Source organism: Micromesistius poutassou (assembly GCF_964030765.1).
Source record: "Micromesistius poutassou genome assembly, chromosome: 22".
NCBI classification, from domain to species: domain Eukaryota; kingdom Metazoa; phylum Chordata; class Actinopteri; order Gadiformes; family Gadidae; genus Micromesistius; species Micromesistius poutassou.
In genome coordinates, this window is record NC_140292.1 from 9610637 (window position 1) to 9628710 (window position 18074).

At 42.0% G+C, this 18074-nt stretch overlaps 1 protein-coding gene across 3 annotated transcripts; it reads right to left on the reverse strand.

The window, feature by feature from the left end:
• Window positions 1–8911: 8911 nt before the first annotated feature.
• Window positions 8912–17507, reverse strand: nt5c2l1 (5'-nucleotidase, cytosolic II, like 1). 3 transcript variants are annotated; one of them, XM_084486092.1, is made up of 18 exons: window positions 17373–17507; window positions 16268–16341; window positions 15913–16030; window positions 14870–14965; window positions 14165–14256; window positions 13521–13578; window positions 13321–13414; window positions 13148–13201; window positions 12410–12493; window positions 12270–12305; window positions 12066–12173; window positions 11483–11549; window positions 10974–11144; window positions 10605–10656; window positions 10445–10505; window positions 9730–9906; window positions 9403–9495; window positions 8912–9213 (listed from the first exon to the last, which is right to left on the reverse strand). In XM_084486092.1, the coding sequence occupies exons 1-18, from the start codon at window positions 17495–17497 to the stop codon at window positions 9199–9201; spliced, it is 1575 nt and encodes a 524-aa protein (XP_084342218.1). In that variant the 5' UTR covers window positions 17498–17507; the 3' UTR covers window positions 8912–9198. The 3 variants fall into 3 exon arrangements, with proteins under 3 accessions (XP_084342218.1, XP_084342217.1, XP_084342219.1); XM_084486091.1 differs by having other exon boundaries at window positions 8912–9218; XM_084486093.1 differs by lacking the exon at window positions 9403–9495.
• Window positions 17508–18074: the final 567 nt, after the last annotated feature.

Sequence of the window (18074 nt, forward strand, 5' to 3'; positions counted from 1 at the left end):
CCTTCTGTCTGTCTCTCTGTCTTTCACACACTCTCTCTCTCTCTCGCTTTTCCTTCTCTCTCTCTTTCTCTCTCTTTTGTCTCTCTCACTCTCCCTTCTGTCTCTCTCTCCACCATCTCTCTCTCTCTCTCTCTCTCTCTCTCTCTCTCTCTCTCTCTCTCTCTCCCCCACACTGTTTAGAATCAACACATTCAGAGCTGTTTGTTTGTGGCGCTATTGTTAACCCCCCCCCCCCCCCCCCTCCTCCCTCCACAACCCCACCCACCACTTCCCCCCCAGGGTGATTTCCAGAATAAAAGTTCAAGATGTCAAGATGGAGTGGCGTTACAATACTTGTCCTTCTCCTTTGTTGCTGTCCCATCTCCACTTTTGCCCCCCCCCCCCCCCCCCCCCCACCCCCTATAAAATACACTGTAAGAAGAACCACATGCTAACAGTTTTTACATCTGATGTTTTGGCCCCTTTACAAATTTACAAACAGCTACATGTGTTCTTAACATTTTAGATATTGAACAAAATAAACATGGAATGTGTAATCATGACAACCTTACGCCATTTATTGGAGTTGTATAACCTCAACGTTTTACTTGTTGTAGTCCAGAAAAGTATTAATTTCGTTACTAAACTTTTGCAGAATAGTATTTCTATTTTACCCCACAAACCCAAACTCTATTGTTTTATGTTTAAGCTCATTCGTTTTAGATAATTTGTTCGCTTACTTTGAGCAACGGTCATATGAAATGTATCAACTACTGCTTCTTTAAAATATCCCAAAATAGCTGAAAATTACAATAAACTCAACAAAATACAGCTTTAAATTATCAAATTAAATTATTCCTTCTCTGGCCATTACACATTTTTGAATGAAATGGACCTAAGGAGAAGAACTGTTTTGCCATAATCTTAACATTAATAGAAATAAATTGTAATTTACTAATGGCTAAATTACATTAATGTATTACTCATTTGAATCATATAAATTCTTACTTACGAAATATATTTTGAAATTATGCATTTAATGTTTAGAAACACAAAAAGCCAATTAGAACAAGTTGATACCATTCATGTCCAGTATCAATAGATTAGCATTTTTAATGAAGTTCTATCTTTTATTGTAACACAATATAGGATTAACATTATGAAATTGATTATGTATCTATCAATTATTTGTGCACATTATTTAATTAAACTAGTTGCAGCGAGTTGCCTATAATGAATGCTTGTGCTAAATTAAACAACTAACTTCTGGTGGGTCCCTGTTATAAGTTCATATGATTCAGTCATTTATCTTTTCTTTGGTGGTTAATTACATTTTTTTTTTTAAGTATTACATTGCCCCCTAAATTGTTATATGATCTTAATAATAATTATATGATCTATAGGGATAATATTGAGGCCTATTTTGCATCTTTTCAAATTTCCAGGCAGGACATTTTAGGGCCTATTGAGCTATAGTATGATATGTTAAAGTCACCTAGCTCTTCTGCTGTCTGTGGGTTATCATGGAGTGATAATGTGAATAATAGTGTGCGTTAAAATAATTTAGTTAGGCCTAGGTAATAACCTATGCTATCAAATGTAAAGAAATGGTCAGCTTTTCTCCAGTGGTTTCAACCCCTCATCTCTAAATACTGAGCAACCACAAGAAAACCCTTATTACCGCTGAAAGAGTGAGCATGTTCTGATAATACCAGAACCAAATCAGCTAGGAATACAAATGATCCACCATCACACAGGAGTTTTGAAATACTAGCTTATAGCTAATAGTTAGCCGACACTCAAATGTTTGAATCAAGTGTATGAAAGTCAACACCAATAGTTAATGGGGGGTGTGTGGGGGGGATAATCTTCCCTGAATTCATCATGCCCCCCCCCCCCCTCCCCCCCGCCTTAATAGATCAAACATATTTTGCCGACTGGCTGAACAATCAGATCTCTTCTGGCCAGGGGTGGGATGGTTGGATTGTGTGTGTGTGTGTGTGTGTGTGTGTGTGTGTGTGTGTGTGTGTGTGTGTGTGTGTGTGTGTGTGTGTGTGTGTGTGTGTGTGTGTGTGAGAGAGAGAGTGTGTGTGTGTGTGTGTGTGTGTGTGTGTGTGTGTGTGTGTGTGTGTGTGTGTGTGTGTGTGTGTGTGTGTGTGTGTGTGTGTGTGTGTGGGGCCTGAAGAGTGGGCCCTCTCCCACTGGACAATGCTATTATTTCAGCTCCCCTGAGCAGGAATGCCAGATTTCACAGCCCGCTACTCTTGTCTGCGTGTCAATCAAAACCTCGCCCTGAGAGACCGCCTCCGCTGCTGTCCACAAAACGCCATCAAAGTGTCCAAAGGATCCATTGATTAATCACGGATCGCTGCTGTTTGAGTAGTCCCAGAGAACTAAGACTATAACAGGTGCCGGTCCGGCTACGCGCCGAATGACACGAAGAAGTGGAATTGAATGGCTTTATGTGGACATTGCTGGTACGGACATTGCAAATCGTGTGCACATATTGGCTCATAAAACGTGCAACTATGTGTCGAAGCAAAAATGAATTGCAGACGAATCGATAGCACAACATGCAATGTTGTTTTGGACTTATCCATTTGAAATATGGAAGAGACTACACTCGATGTATTAAGTCAATCGTTTCGGATGCAAAGCGAATGTCTTGGGTAACAGCTCCAGTTGCATTCGAGAGGTTCGTCTCTGGGCTGAAAAATAGGATATAATACACATCCTCTGGTAGCCCCCCAGACAAATAATTTCCTCTTACAAAAGCACAAAGTAAATTGTTGGGCAAAAGAGGGGATATGGTTGCCTCAAAGTGAACAGATGACGAGAAATTTGTGAATGGAAGACAGTTAATCAGGCATTCAGTGTGCGATGACGCTCCCGGACGCGACCAATCGTGTGTCCCTTGAACATGTTGAACAGGCTGAAACCAAACCAATAGCTTATCATATAGCAAAGACTAGCGCAGGAAGAGGCCAATCAGCGGGAGGCATGCAAACCAGGAATGTGCTCCAGCAGCCTCTGAATGTCAAGTAGTCAAAGATGGAGTCCGGATCTAGAAGGCCGTGAGGTTGTGCATGAAGATTGGCGATTTTATCTTCCAGCTCCGCAGAAATGATTGTAAACGTTCCCCTCCTGGGGAATACGAAGGCGTGCATTCAGAACCAGCGGACCGTTGTGTGTGGTTTGTGGAGAGGATTAGTTTCCTTGTTTTATGTGTAACTTTTGCTTCTTCTCTTTTTTTTTCTTCGCCTGTAACAAATTGTCCCTCCCTTGGCGAGGTTACTATTCATGCATTCGGGGGGCCACTCGGAGTTGCATTCGTAAGTTCGACGACGAAGTTTTAATTATTATTCGACTTAAGAGGAAAAAACAACCGAAATGGTCTTGCCTCCAACGTGTGCGATGCGCATTCGCACGTTTTTACCGTTAAACTTAAAACGATTTAACGAAACGTTCGATAGAACGCCGTGCGAATCTTCGCGTGGCGTTTACATCGCCTAATTGTAATCTCGCGAGCTGAATGCACGGCTGCTATTTTATTTGATGTTTCCCCTCGTGCGATCTAACAAGTCGTCGCTCCTCGGCCGCGGACGTCTCGCGGAGGAGCGCCTCAGACGTGCGGAGGCTTCCAGGCCTAACCTATAGATTTGTGATATGGCGGAGAAAACGTAAAGGCTCCAGATCGAGAGGACGCCACAGAGACCACTCGGGTCTGAGCAACCGTGTCGACCATGCTCGGTAATGTCTACATTATCCAGAGATGCTTGTAGTATATTTCCGATGCATTATTGATGTGTTGTAACGCAAAGTTGGAAAAGCCTTAGTCTGTCTATGCAAGGTTTATGAAGTAATGGCACTTAAATTGGAATGCATATATTGTTTAAGTTTTTTATTTAATGCACCGTAGGCTCTTTCATTTGATTCGTTCACACGCTGTGGAAGAATGAGTTAATAACCTATTCTCCTTTTTAATAAGCAATAATGCGTGTTTTGTCTTGGCCTAACTGCCCTATAGGCTGCAAAACGTTTGGAAAATATCCCCCATTTTGATCCTCCCATTTCCTCCTCTATAGGCTCCTATACGATATCCTGTTCTCTTTGGGTGATCACAACTTGCCTCCAAATTGCAAAGTGGATCGAAATAACTTGTGAGATTAATTTGTAAAGGAACCTTAGTAAGCCTGTTAAATGTGGAAGTCATGGATGTTGAAGTCGTGGATCTGTCAGCCGTTATGGTGGATTTGTTTCGGGTGCAGGTTAACAGCCACGATACCAGTCAACTGTGTACAAAGTTTTAATTTGCTGAAACTCGATTGAACTATTATGCGTAAATTATAGTAATTATACTTCTGTACAATTATATAAATATAGATATCTCCCACTTGGGAAAAAAATAAGTACTCGAGTATATATAAGGGACCTACACGTCACGGACCTAGATTTGACTACCAGGTTTTCGATGCATCCTCCGTTATTTTTCATATTTCAAAATCAAAGCACACTGTTCACTGGAGATGTAATTGCCTTGTAATTTGACCCAGCGTCACCATAAGCTAACGTAGCGCTGGCACGAGACGTAGTGAGGACAGAAGGGGTGCAGGAGAAGCTAAGGGAGTCGTCATGTTGTCGTCCTCTGCCCTTTTCCTCTTGCACTACTGGACGTTGAGATGAGTAGTGCAATATTAAAAGGGCATTGGCTGATGAAACTGAGACACACATACACACACACCTCTCTTACTTCCTGCAGCACACACATATACATACACTTATCTGAGGCAGCACACACAGGGCCAAGACCTACATGTAAGGATTTTATTCTTTAAATGTATATACAACTGTGTGCTTTTAATGTTTGATATTTTCTCTCTCTCTCTCTCTCTCTCTCTCTCTCTCTCTCTCTCTCTCTCTCTCTCTCTCTCTCTCTCTCTCTCTCTCTCTCTCTCTCTCTCTGCTTATTGTAAAAGGTAACTGATCTCTAGGTTAAAAGCAGCTGTTTTAAAACTTTGCTGTTGAAACTGCTCTCATTGGCCAAAATGTCTACATTTGAATAATGATTGACAGGACTTCAAACCCTGTAAACATATATGTGTTTTACTTCAGCCATTTTGCAAAGCAGACATTTGTTATGTTAAAGCAAAAAACTACCACTAAGAAACATACCCATTTGTATTTTTGTGTATAAGTTTAAACATTCCATGATTGTCCCCTCATTGGAATGTGTGTGTGCAAGCATGTGCACGTGTTCTTCTGTGTGTGTGTGTGTGTGTGTGTGTGTGTGTGTGTGTGTGTGTGTGTGTGTGTGTGTGTGTGTGTGTGTGTGTGTGTGTGGAGCGTAGCTTATGTAAATGTGATTTTAGCATGGGCCATGGAGAATGGCTGCATGGCCGTGTGCTGACACATGCTGAGGTCAGGTGCTTTGACAATGTTGCACTACTGTACCATCTATTCTAGCAGTGCAATAGTATTGTCATAGCATTTAGCCTCAGCACTCAAACCCACCCCCTGTATAACGCCACGGACATCTTTTTGGCCAGAGAAGGACTTTTGTTTTTAAATTTCGTTCAAAAAAAAATGAAGTAGAAGTCATATGTCGTAACAATATGTACTTTATATGTGTAACACGTCAAGCACGGCAGGCAAACTAACAGTAAAATGTAGAGCAAAGAAAATCGAAAATCAAAGCAAAAAACAGGAAAAATAGAACTAACTTATCTGTTACTTGCTTATACAGAACAATCGATTACTGTAAATATAATACTCAGTCCAAATTTGACTTCATATTAATATTTTTCTGTTGCCCTAAATCCTCAGTTGTGTTGTGGTTCTTAGGTGTTGTGTGTGAACATTGTAATAGTAGAGAGACAGTAGAAGAGTAAAGAGTGGATGTGTGAGCATCCTCATGGTGGCCGTCGGCGGGGGAGGGGCCCTGGGCAGGAATGCAGGGAGCAGCCCCCCACACCACACACACACACACACAGTCTCTCTTTGAATCTCTCGCTCTCCTCTTTTCGCCTCTTCTCTCTCGCTCTCTCTCACACACTCTCACACACAAACACATTCTCTGCATGTCTGTTTACTAGAGTAAGAGACTACAGTTAGTTGTTGAAGTTGTATCGGGTTAAAAATGTGTCTAAATAATGCAGGTTTTGCCAAAAAGTAATATATTTATAAAAAAAAAAAAAAAAAAGCGCAAACACATTTTTGGCAACAGTTGTGTCACAGATGATGTGTTTTTAACATTCGGTTTTGAATACTGTTATTCGGGTGTGCTCCGAAGCGCGTCCACCAGGATGCTTAGAATGGTGAGAGGTGACTCACAGAAAGTCGTGTGTTTGATCCCCATGTCCGTGGCAGGCAACACGGTGTCGCTAAGCTAACTCAAAAGCCACTTGACTGTGTGAAATTCTCCCAGAGAGAAGAACGTGACTTGTTTAGGCTTGCTTGCAATGCTTTCTGGGAAATCCTGGAATGTGAGGAATTGGGGGAGGAGAGGGGAGGGGGGCAGACATCTGAGGGGGGAAGAGCTACGAGTCACAGCAACATATCTAGTATAGCACTTCTGGAAGAATTTAAAACAGAGCATCACTTTACACTAAGCTGCAGAAAATGAGCTCATGAGGTAATGAGAACCAGCCTTCAGGAAATATGCAGAACGTACATTCCAGCAGGTCCACGTATAACACACAGATTGGCCTTACATTCATGGTTGAGGTTTTTTTTGGGAGGGGGGGGGGGTGGTTATTGTGTGGGTTAAGGCTTGAGGTTGTGTGTGTTCAGCTACATGAACTGGTGGTCATTTGTCTCAATATTTGCATGAAAGTATTCCCTGAAACTCGCTTTTTCAATAAAGAGTTTGTATGTTTTATTAAATTGCCTCAATGTGTTTTTCTTGACAGATTTACAAAAACATAATTCTAATTTCCTGTTTGGAGGGAAATATAATAATGATATAAATGTAAAGATATGAATCTAAAAAAAAGCATAGAAATCGTAACCTAATGCCAAATAAATGCAGCTTTATCAGCTTTAAATCTGGTAGGCTATATCATTCAAATACAAGTCACATAACTTTTCTTCATTAGTCTAAGTTGCTTTTATCTCAGTATATCTTTTCAATAATAAAATAATAAAAGTCTTATTGGTAGATGGTTGTAAAGTTACCTACGGTAAACGGTTGTAGTGTGCAAAAATAAACTATTCTGGACGCATGTATAGTAGGCCTACGCAAACTGAAGTAGGCCTATTGCCAGTGAGAGGACACGTCCCCACTTAATGAACCATCCTCTCCCGTGACTAATGATCCCGATCCGAGGCGTGACACAGAAACAGGTGAACGGCGAATTAGTCCTAATCATGTCACACGACGTTTCAGGCCGCCTTCACATGAACATCAAGGCATCCATGACACAGCCTACAGCGGACCCCTCAGCCCCCAACTGAGCTACCTGTTCGGTCCTGTGCGAGAAAGGACAGGTTCTCAGTAGTTAGGGAGGGTCCGCACTTGATAAGAGACGGAGATAACAATATATAGGCCTACTGTGTGTGTTTCTCGGGGTGTGTGTGTGTGTGTGTGTGTGTTTGTTCAGTTATCGCAGCGAACTTGGGTTTTGTGCCACGATGTTGTTAAGACGTATATTCGGTGCTGCTCAGAAGGCGTTTCAGTATGAACATCGTCGAGCATGACGTTTTATTCTTAATATATCACAGTAGGCCTACCAGTCCACTTAAGGCACTTCAAGTCACTGTTCTTCTTTACTGCTAAATGTCATTGAATGTGGTGGCAACCGTTTTCACTACTTTCACCGTCAAATGAATAGGGCTTATAAACATATATAGGCTTATAGATCAGAATGCATCATTTTTTTTGTTGGCGATACTCAACCATTTTGAGAGCACTCGGAGTGCCTAATCAGGTCCTCTTTGCCTCATCTCGCAAGAGAAATACAGAGGTAGTTTCAACTGCAACAATGTCACCCCATCAGGAGTCAGGACAAATCATTTCACGATTAATTACATAACGATGACCAAAACACTATTAATACCTTTAATCATAAGAATGATAAAAAAAAAATTCATAGGAATTTTATAAATCATTGTTATGATCCTATACTTCCAAAATGGAGGCGATCATTGCAATGCGACGTCACGATATTCCAGCCCTTATGGGGAAAAGATGAGTTATACTCCTGCATGGTTGAACAGTGCCCCCTAGCGGGCAGGATATATAATACATAAGCCTTAATGTATAGCGCTCGTTAAAGGATTAGCTGCGTATCTCCATGGAGGCATGTCATCGGGCCAACCACCGACCGGGCCATGCCAGGGTTAGGCGGTGTAAATCTGATCAGCCAACCAAGCCATACCATGTTCATATGGATCTATAGTCCTTTGGTTAGAGAGTTTCACTCCCAGCCAACATATTCTGTTTGTATTCTGAGATAATTTGAGAGAATCATTGTGTGTGTGTGTGTGTGTGTGTGTGTGTGTGTGTGTGTGTGTGTGTGTGTGTGTGTGTGTGTGTGTGTGTGTGTTGATATTCTAACGACATTGTTATGTATCCTACATTACATCATTACGATAGGTTTCCATGGAGACTGTCACTGCCTGGCGACTCCAGACACTCACTTATGTCTCAAATGTATGTGAATCGAGAACAGAATAACACAGTTATAACAGCAATGGAGGATAAAGGATAAATAAAAGGATAAAGGATAAATCACAGGAATAATAATTCCAAAAAAAACAAAGATCCGATTGAGTACGAATAAAAAAATCCTTTAAAAATGACACAAATAGTTTGATGGGATTCCATGTGGTCTTGGCTTAGAAGTCAATAATATTTTTTTATTGAAATACATTTTTAAAATCACAGAACAAAGCGATACAACACTAATCATATGTGAATACAGTTTGAAAAGCCATGGAATCTATCTCCTTTGGAATATATGTATGTATATATGTAATACATACACACATGTATTTATACACACACACACACACACACACACACACACAGATATTTTTTTTGTTACATTACACAAGGTATAAAAAGTGTAAACATGATATACATAGGAATATGTATCCAGCAGGTGGCACAATAAGTTAACTTTAAAATCTCTTTGTAAACAGCAACAAAAATGATGTAAATAATCTTCCATCAGAGGAAATTCAGCAAGTTCACTTCACTTCTCGGTCACTTCTGTAGGCCTACGGCTCTGCTCGCTGTTCTTAAGAGTAACAGAAGAAAAGAAGAATGTTAAAACGGGTTAAAGATTGAACTATTAATTATTGTTACTTTAGTTGACACTAAAGGCTCAGGGATTTACAGTGAAATCAGACACATTTTCTTCACACGTTAATAAAACCACACGGGACCCAGGAACCAGAAGGAGGGCTCCGCGGCGGTCTCACCGTGGAGCAGCTCTTGCGGATGTAACTGGTGAGAGAGAGCTGCACTGCAGGCGAGTCAACACCAGGGGGGTTCACTAAACACTCATGCGGCATCTGAAAGAATCAATCAATGACATTGTGTACTTTTGTATTGACCGTGTGAATCAATTCCGGCTGTGCTGACACGAGAAAAAAAACCTGTATTCAAAAATCCTTTCAGAATCTGTTAACCAAAAGGCAACCAGAACCTTGTTTAGAAAGAAAACATCTCTATTCAGAAACCGTTTTGACGATCCTGCTGAATCGAGATTCAGAGCCAAACAGGACCAGGAGAGAGGGGGCACTGACCAGGACGGGCGGGGCCATGAACAGGTAGCTGAAGGGGTAGTGCAGCAGGTTCAGGCAGCTGGAGGAGTACAGGTCTGCGTACCGCATCAGCTGGTTGGCAAACAGAGTCTGTCTGGAGCCGCTGCGCAGCAGGCTTCCCATCTGCCTGTAGGATGAGTCTATCCTGTGGGTCACCACCTGTGGCAGGATGGTAGGAAACCAAGAGTTAGGGTACCAGTGGCTGAACTGGGTTTGATGGCCGATGTCCAAGGCATCGGCCTACCTGAAGGCATGCTGGAGCAGCAAGCATACCGGATCTACCTGTTTACCCACCCTCCCTGCTCCTTGATGCTATTTCAACTTAATGTAAGATGCTCTAGATAACAGCGTTAATTAAATAGCTGTGGTATTTAGTACATAGTAATCACACTTCAAACATACAAACATTCTGTTTACAAGAGAAGGCTTAGTAGTGTGTCTTAAATGCCTTTGAGCTGAGTATATAATTGGGAGTTTGGAGTAGGAACTTAACAGCGTGCAAGAATGTGCATGTTTCAGGCTGTCTAGCTGTCATTGTTTCTCAGAAGATCACTGGATCCACAACAAGTACTAATGGTGCAGTAGATAAGATTTAAAGGCTTTTGTTTAAGTGCAATCTGTTAGAAACGGCAGAGCCATCCGTCAGCTCTAAGGGAGTGAAATGGGCTGTGAGCGCTGTATATCTGCTCAAACACACCTTCACCCTGGTCTGAATGAAGCTGATGTCTGGGCATTCCATACTGCTGCTGTCCAGATGCCTGAAAAACAAAAGGGAAATCCCACAGAGAGAGGTGTGTGACCCATGTGAGTCATCTCAAGAGCCACTGAACGGGTTGGACGGATCCTCATGGACTCACTTATAGAGCTCCGCCAGGTAGATGTCTAGATGTTTCAGCTCCTCAAACAGATCTGGAGGAACGGACCGGGCCGACAGACAGACAAACAGACAGACAGACAGCGAGAGAGATGGACAGACAGACATATGTGACAGACAGGACAGACGGATGTACAGACATTCAGACAGACCCATCAGTCAGACACACCAACATACATGCAAAACAACAGGCAAGCAGGCACAGATAGACGGACAAATCAACAAACAGGCAGGCAGACAGACAGCAAACAGAAAGCGACAGACGTGTATGCAGAACCAATCAATCTCATGTCAGATAAAGCTTCCAAGGTGTGATGATGATGAGGATGACGAAGGGGTTGTTCCAACTCACCTCTCTTGTCCCTCCACACCTTCAGCTCGTCAGTGAGCTCCGGGACCACCAGGAAGGTCTTCAAGCCCCGACACTTCTTAGACTTCAGGATGTCCCCGAAGATGTGGTCTCCCACGTAGAGGATGTCCTTGCCCTTCATGTCCAGCAGGTCAATGATGATGTCCGATGAGCCTGTGTGCAGACGAACAGACGCTCATACATGCGAATGAATCGAGAAGCCTGTTGACCAGGAGTATGGGATAAGGATAGAATGCACTATTCTTAGCTGAGGTCATTTGACAACAATTCCTTACAGTCCAGAGAATGCATCGATTCAGTGCTCATTGCTTCAGATGAGCACTGAATCATTTTGGGGTCTGGAAACTTCCCATTATTTATTTATTTAGCTTATTATATATGGACATACACAAACACACACACACTCACAGACAGACACACAAAACACACACACTCACAGACAGACACACAAAACACACACACTCATAGACAGACACACAAAACACACACACCTCCGGAGTACACAGTGCCATGTTGAAGGTCCCCAGTATAAGTCCCAATATGGAGCATCCCGTTGTCCTGAGGACAGACAGATCAGAGATCAGAGTTTATATGACAGAGCTGCTGAATACTTAATGCTGATTGGTCAATAACGTTCCACATTTTATTTAATAATAAGTCACCTCTGCCTTTTAACAGTTTTGAATTAATGCGCTACAAATCAAACATTAACTACGGTCAAATGGAACTATCCACCAGATGTTTCAATGACCTTGCAAAAACAAGCTCAAAGCGCCACAGAAGAATATTCAAATTTCAGCTGATTAGGTTGATAACAACAATAAGGATATAGATGAAAGTAACCAATTTCTAATCATTTGATGGTAAGTGTAGTATGAGCGGGATAAACTACTCTGGTGGGGCCCGTTATCACAGAATGTACTTCGGCAGTGGTAATCAAACCGGCCCTCCCCTCGGTTACATTACATTGCATACATCATTTTCAAATAACGGGACAGCCCGCTGTGGCTCATTCCTTACATATCTCCAACCTCAGCTAGCGTCTCCAGCAGCAGCAGACTGAAACCTCCGTACCGTGTTCACTTGTCTCAGCACAGTGCCCTCTGCAAAGAACAGGGGCTTCCTCGTATCCACCACGATGAGGTCAAAGAACGAACGCCAGTTAGTTTTGGGACTGCCAGGCTGGAAGGAAAGATTGTCCACATGAGATTCAGGTTAGCTTGTTGAAAACATGCCGATGAAAGTTAGCCTTCTTTACAAAACTTTTTTCACTTTTACCTTTGTATCACTTTCCAGCAAGTATGTCATTATGGCCTTGGGGAAAGAAATTAGAAAATATGTGGAAAATGTGAGCCAGTTTAAAATGTTAATCTTTGTATTTAATATGTCCAGTTTGGGGGATACTTTTGGAAACCTACCTCAGTGTATTTATAGTCACTATTGGTGGCCAGAAATACTTTGGCTACCTCCCTTATTCTCGTCAAGAGTATTGGAATTCTTGGCTGTAAGAAGGGAACCAAGACAGAAAGCCAATTTATATAAAGAAGAACATAATCTAGAATCTACAAGCACCACATCTACATAGAAAAGTATTACACCAGTACAGTATAACACCTAAAGCTAATGTTTTTCTTAACCTTTCTGTCGTGTTCGGGTCAAATCTGACAGATTTCCTACTTTCATCAATCATAAATATTGTGTTTTACATTTTATTGTCTCAAGGCCTTATGATATCCTCCACACTAGGCATTTGAACATATACAATTGCTGATCACCACTTTCATTGAATTTTGAGTGGTTTAGTCAACTTTGTAACACCTGTGGTGTTCCGGTCAAAAATGACCACCATAGTAAATGAATGGGTGACCCAGATTGTGTTCATCCATCAGATAGTACACGACCACAAATCCACCATCACCACCGCACGCACACACAATTTCTGTGTCTATTCTTTGTATATTCACTGCAGTTATTCATGTAAACCAGTAGTCTGAGACATTGTTTACAGCTTAAAGGGGAGTTAAATAAAATTTGGTGATGATCAATTTTTTTGTGTGTGTGTTAATGTAAGAGCAGTTAAAACAGGCCGGTCAAATTTGACCGGGAGCACCAAAGTAAGGGCGGAGAAACGTACACGACACAAAGGTTAAACCTACATCTTTGACAACAAATTTATCCAGATTTTTCAGGGTCCTCTCCTTCAGAATGCCCTGTGTGTACACAAACAAAGATTATAACATAAACCATATTATATGCAGGTTCTTTATGACAAATGCAAAACAAAGCAGAAAGTTCCAGATTTCTAGAAGCATATGATTTAATTTCATACCGTTTCATGAATATGGTCCATGGCATCTCTCACATCCTGAAACATTGTTCTGAAGGACATGAAGAGGTCTCCATGCTGGAATCCCGTCAGCTGGCTGAAGCATATTACCCATGAATATTACCCAACATGTTATGTTTGATAAACGACTACTTTTATAAATGAGATGAATGAAAAGAGTATAAGATAAGGTACATACTCACTTTGTGTATCTCTTTGCTCGGGTGAAGAAGCCCACCAGGCAAGCATAGAGATACGTCTCTGTAGCAGCAATGTAGAAATATGATAGTGAGTTACTTTCATTAAAGCTGCACTATGTACATTTTCCCTCTAGCAGCCTCTAGTGGCTTGAGTTGTAGCTACAGTTGTCGCTAGACGACAGCCACAGTCATTTCTCAAGGGGGGTTGGAGGGACAATAGATTTATTGTGATTGGGATTATAATAATTGGGATTATGATAATTATTGGGATGGTAAATAACTGCAGTAGAAAATTGTGCAACTCATTCAGTTCAAGCTGCAATCAGTAATTGTGCCCGACCGATTTTATTCAATTGCGTTTTGATTTAGTCTCATGGTTCTCATGTATTTGTTTAACGAGGGGCCATTGCTATTGAAGCTCATGTACGAGAACATGAGACTCAATCAAAACACAATTTAATCAAAACAAAGTGGATCGAGCAAGGACTGCTGATTGCAGCTTTAATTATGGAGATGGGCCCAAACAATAGCTACATTATGAATGCCATTGCAAAGATTGACTTTGTTTTTACATCCATTGTATTGTTATAACAAAATGTATGTATCATAGATCTTCTTTAATGGCCGAAAGAGGGGCAGTTGTTTACCTGAGAGATTGAAGAGAGTGTTAAGGGTATAGAAGCGATCGATGTCGCCTCTCTGAATGAACTCGTTAGGGTAGTAGTCCTTAATGGCCTCTCTAGGACACAAACATTAACACAAACACCAAAATGCCGCTCATTTAAAAGAACTACAGAGTGGATTGGATAAAGAAGAATGGGATAATTTTTTTTTTGATTTACTGGTACATTTAATTTTCATTAAACTGTTCAATGGCACTTTGCCATTACCAAACCTAAGCATGTACGTACAGCTTAAATATCATATTATTCAGATATCTGTGACAGTTCCTACCCTATCTGTTTTGTTCCTTTGTCTTTGTCTAGTCTATTGTCTTTTGTTTTTGAGTAAAAAACACATGACAAAAACATGAACTTGTTCATGTATTGTACAGCCAAACAGCAAAGAATGCAGGACATGGACGGCTGGACCATGAAAGGCTCAGTCTACAGACTCTCCATCCCTACCATGTACATCCCGTATACTTGTGAACAATGTCAGACCCTTAATATGGTAACCCCCTGCGGATAAGCGCGGATGCGACCCATTTGTCCTGCTTATTCAAACTGAACTGATTGGGCGTTTACAGGGGAGCCGGCTGCCCTGCAGGCCACGAATATAAACAAAGGAGGTCTAGTTGTCCTTTAAATGGCATTAGAAAGTATAGGGCTGAGTGACCTGGGGGAACTTACCTGGGCAGGAAGTTAAAGCCGTGACTGCAGAGTAGAACGTTCCCATTTGAATCTACTTTGAGTAGGTTTCCGAAGTTGGTGTCAAACACTAGGCCGCTTGGAGACACAACAATGAAATTTGGTTAACAAGCTCATATTGAAATGAGACAGCTGTCTGTGGAGTGTGTGTGGTTGGCGGCTGGTTTGAGCAGCCTCACATGGCCCATGTCAGACTGATTAGACTTTGGGGCCGGGTGAGGCTGAACACCTGCAGGGCATTAGATAAGCATTCACACAGGTTAAACCAGCAGTCGCCACTCAAACTCGGCAGATCCCTGACATGGCAGCATGGAACTCCTGCTCTGCAAGATTCCAACAAGATTCAGACTCTGCAATAAACCGGTTTTCAACATCATCAACCTGTCTTGGTGTCAGTGGTGCCCATTAAAGTCTCCTTGGTGGCATATGGAAGGGAGAAGTGCTACACTGTCATAACAGAAGATTGGGTGGAAATAAGTGCACCATAAATGTCTTACTTGGTAGGCACTTGATGATTATTTATTCATTCAAGCAGACACTTTTTTCCACAGGGGATTTAGATCCATGTCATTAAGGAGCAGGCAGGCCTCTTGCCTAAGGATGCCGACTTTTAGCGTGTGGACATGGAAATCAACTCTGTGACCAACCTCTGGAGGTTGTTTTGGCCAATAATACACTGATTGGTCAACACCAACAAGTTAAAGGCCCTGACACACCAACAAGATTATCGGTCATCAGACATTCTGGCAAGATAAGGCAGTCGGACCTTTTTGGTCATGGCCGATTCAACATGTGCAATCGGCTGAAAAGAACACAGACGGCTTGAAAAGTTCACAGATGGCTTTGACGACAGCCGATCGCACAGCACACACCGAACAGACTCAGGTCACCGATTTGCCAGACTGTCCGAAGACCGATAATCTGGTTGGTGTGTCAGGGCCTTAAGGACCCCTGCACTAGACCGTCCTGAAGTGGAAAGTGTGTAAAGACCGTGGGTAGCACGGACATTGAAGGGCTGAACTCACCGCGTTGGGAAGCTGGGGTCATACTTGTAGAGCAGGAGCTCGTGAGGGTAGCCGACTGAGACCAGTCTGTCTCTGATCAGCTCAAAGCCCATACTCTCGTAGTCAGGGGATTTATACACTGCACACACACACACGCACACACACAAAAACACACACACACACACACACACACAAACACACACAAACACACACGCAAAAACACACACAAACACATACACATAGACAGACACACAGACACACAGACAACCAGACCCCCACAGACACACACACACACACACACAAAGTGGAAAGCATCACAGGTAAGATAAACTTGGAGAGGACTTTGTGTGCTCAGTACGTAGGAGAGCAGACGTACTTGCCAGGGTGTAATCCATGTCGAAGCCAAAACACTTTATGCTCTCCAGCGTCAGATTTCTGTTGACAAACACCCTGGAAACAAACCGATACAAGAACCGTTGAAATCTGTTAACACACAGGCCAACTCGGCAACGTTGAGCTCATGTCCCCTGACATATTATGCATTCAAAAAACCTAATGTTTTTCCCTCGTTTCAAATGTGCATCTTATGACCTAAACAGACGTGTTGTTGTGGTGGTGACACTGAACACAAGTGGGCGGGCATGGGTTTAACTATCTATTTACTTATCTATTATCTACTTATCTATTTAGAATGGACCGTATTGTTTGATACTATATCAAATATACCGTCCTAAGCTATAAAGAGCTATAGGTCCTAGTCTACTAGTTAGTAATATTCCTAGTCTACTAGTTTGTAATACTCCTAGTCTACTAGTTAGTTAGTCATAGTCTATTAGTGAGTAATAGTCCTAGTCTACTAGTTAGAAATAGACCTAATCTACTAGTGAGTAATAGTCGTAGTCTACTAGTGAGTAATAGTCCTAGTCTACTAGTTAGTATGAGCAGTAGTCTAAAAATGTAACTTTGAATAGTCTAGCCTCCTTAGTAATCACTAGCTCCCTAGGATATTTCAGTTAGACTTTTCTGTTATCAATTCTAGGACTGGGGCTTAGTCCCTGGAAGGGTTTTAGATTGGACGCCCATGGAGGGAGGTCTGCTAAGGTAGACCCATACCCTGCAGTAGCCTCGTGACACATTCCGAGCCCTGTGGATTTGGTTTCTCTGAATAATTCACACAGTCTCTTGTTGAGTTGACATCTTGCTCAACACATCAATGGCAATCACCTATCACGTCAACAAGAGATAGAGTTCATGTTCAACAGGTACACACTCAATAGGTGTTTCATTAGCTTTGGCGTCTTATCAACACTGTTGATCAGTGCAGTTGAGCTGTTACCATTTTGCCAGATGCATTTAGGAACATGAAATAACACATTCCGGTTTCATTATATTCATCGTGGATGCATATATAAATAAATAAAAGGAAGATCTTATGCAGGTCTCTATATCCTGATTCATGCATTGCACAGTGAGTGGCTTACTTTTGATGATCGGCTCTGTTGGGTTTAGTCCCATGTGGGATGATTTGCGGATTGCTGTCCAGCGCTGAACTCTCTTCCAGCAGCCGCGGGATTCCTCCCACAGTTTCGGGGTTGAAAAGTTCCATCTGTCGTCTGTGATCGCCCCTCCAGAGTGGCCAGGCATTCACGACTTTGACGTTTGGCACTTTTATAATAGGCGTCGTTTCGTTTTGCTGGTGGTTCCCCGACGACACGCACACGGGGTTACGCACATCGCCTCACTTCAACCCCCAGATTATGTTATCAGAGGCGCACAGACGCCCAGGGGCCGTGGAGTTACGCATTGACCAGTTGGGTAGGCCCATACGCGAATTACGCTTAATATGTTTGTACAATAATAGGATTTATGCGCTGGTCGTCAACTACACACACTTGTTTTTAATATAAAATGCGTTGTCTCCTTTTAATACTCATAATATAATTTGGCATGTCATTAGAGCCAGTGCATTTTCCAATGCAAAAGAAATCAAAAAAAAAAAAAGCAAATCCAATAGTAACAAATCGTCGTTTATTTCATGATGACGTGGTATTCAGGAATTGTTATGGTGAACATATTTGTAGGGTGTCCTAGATGATTGTCATAGATATAGGCTGGGCTAAATAAACAGTTGGCAAAAGGCCAGCCCGTAGGCCTACTGATAATCCTGGTCATTACGCATCCAG

Bases quoted from the DNA above. Each gene is read 5' to 3' on its own strand.
- nt5c2l1 (XM_084486091.1), bottom strand. From the start codon at position 17,497: ATGGAACTTTTCAACCCCGAAACTGTGGGAGGAATCCCGCGGCTGCTG. The intron at 13,579-14,164 runs GTAAACAACTGC...TTGCTGCTACAG, and splicing joins CACTCTCTTCAATCTCTCAG to AGACGTATCTCTATGCTTGC. The intron at 13,415-13,520 runs GTGAGTATGTAC...AATATGCTTCAG, and splicing joins CGAGCAAAGAGATACACAAA to CCAGCTGACGGGATTCCAGC.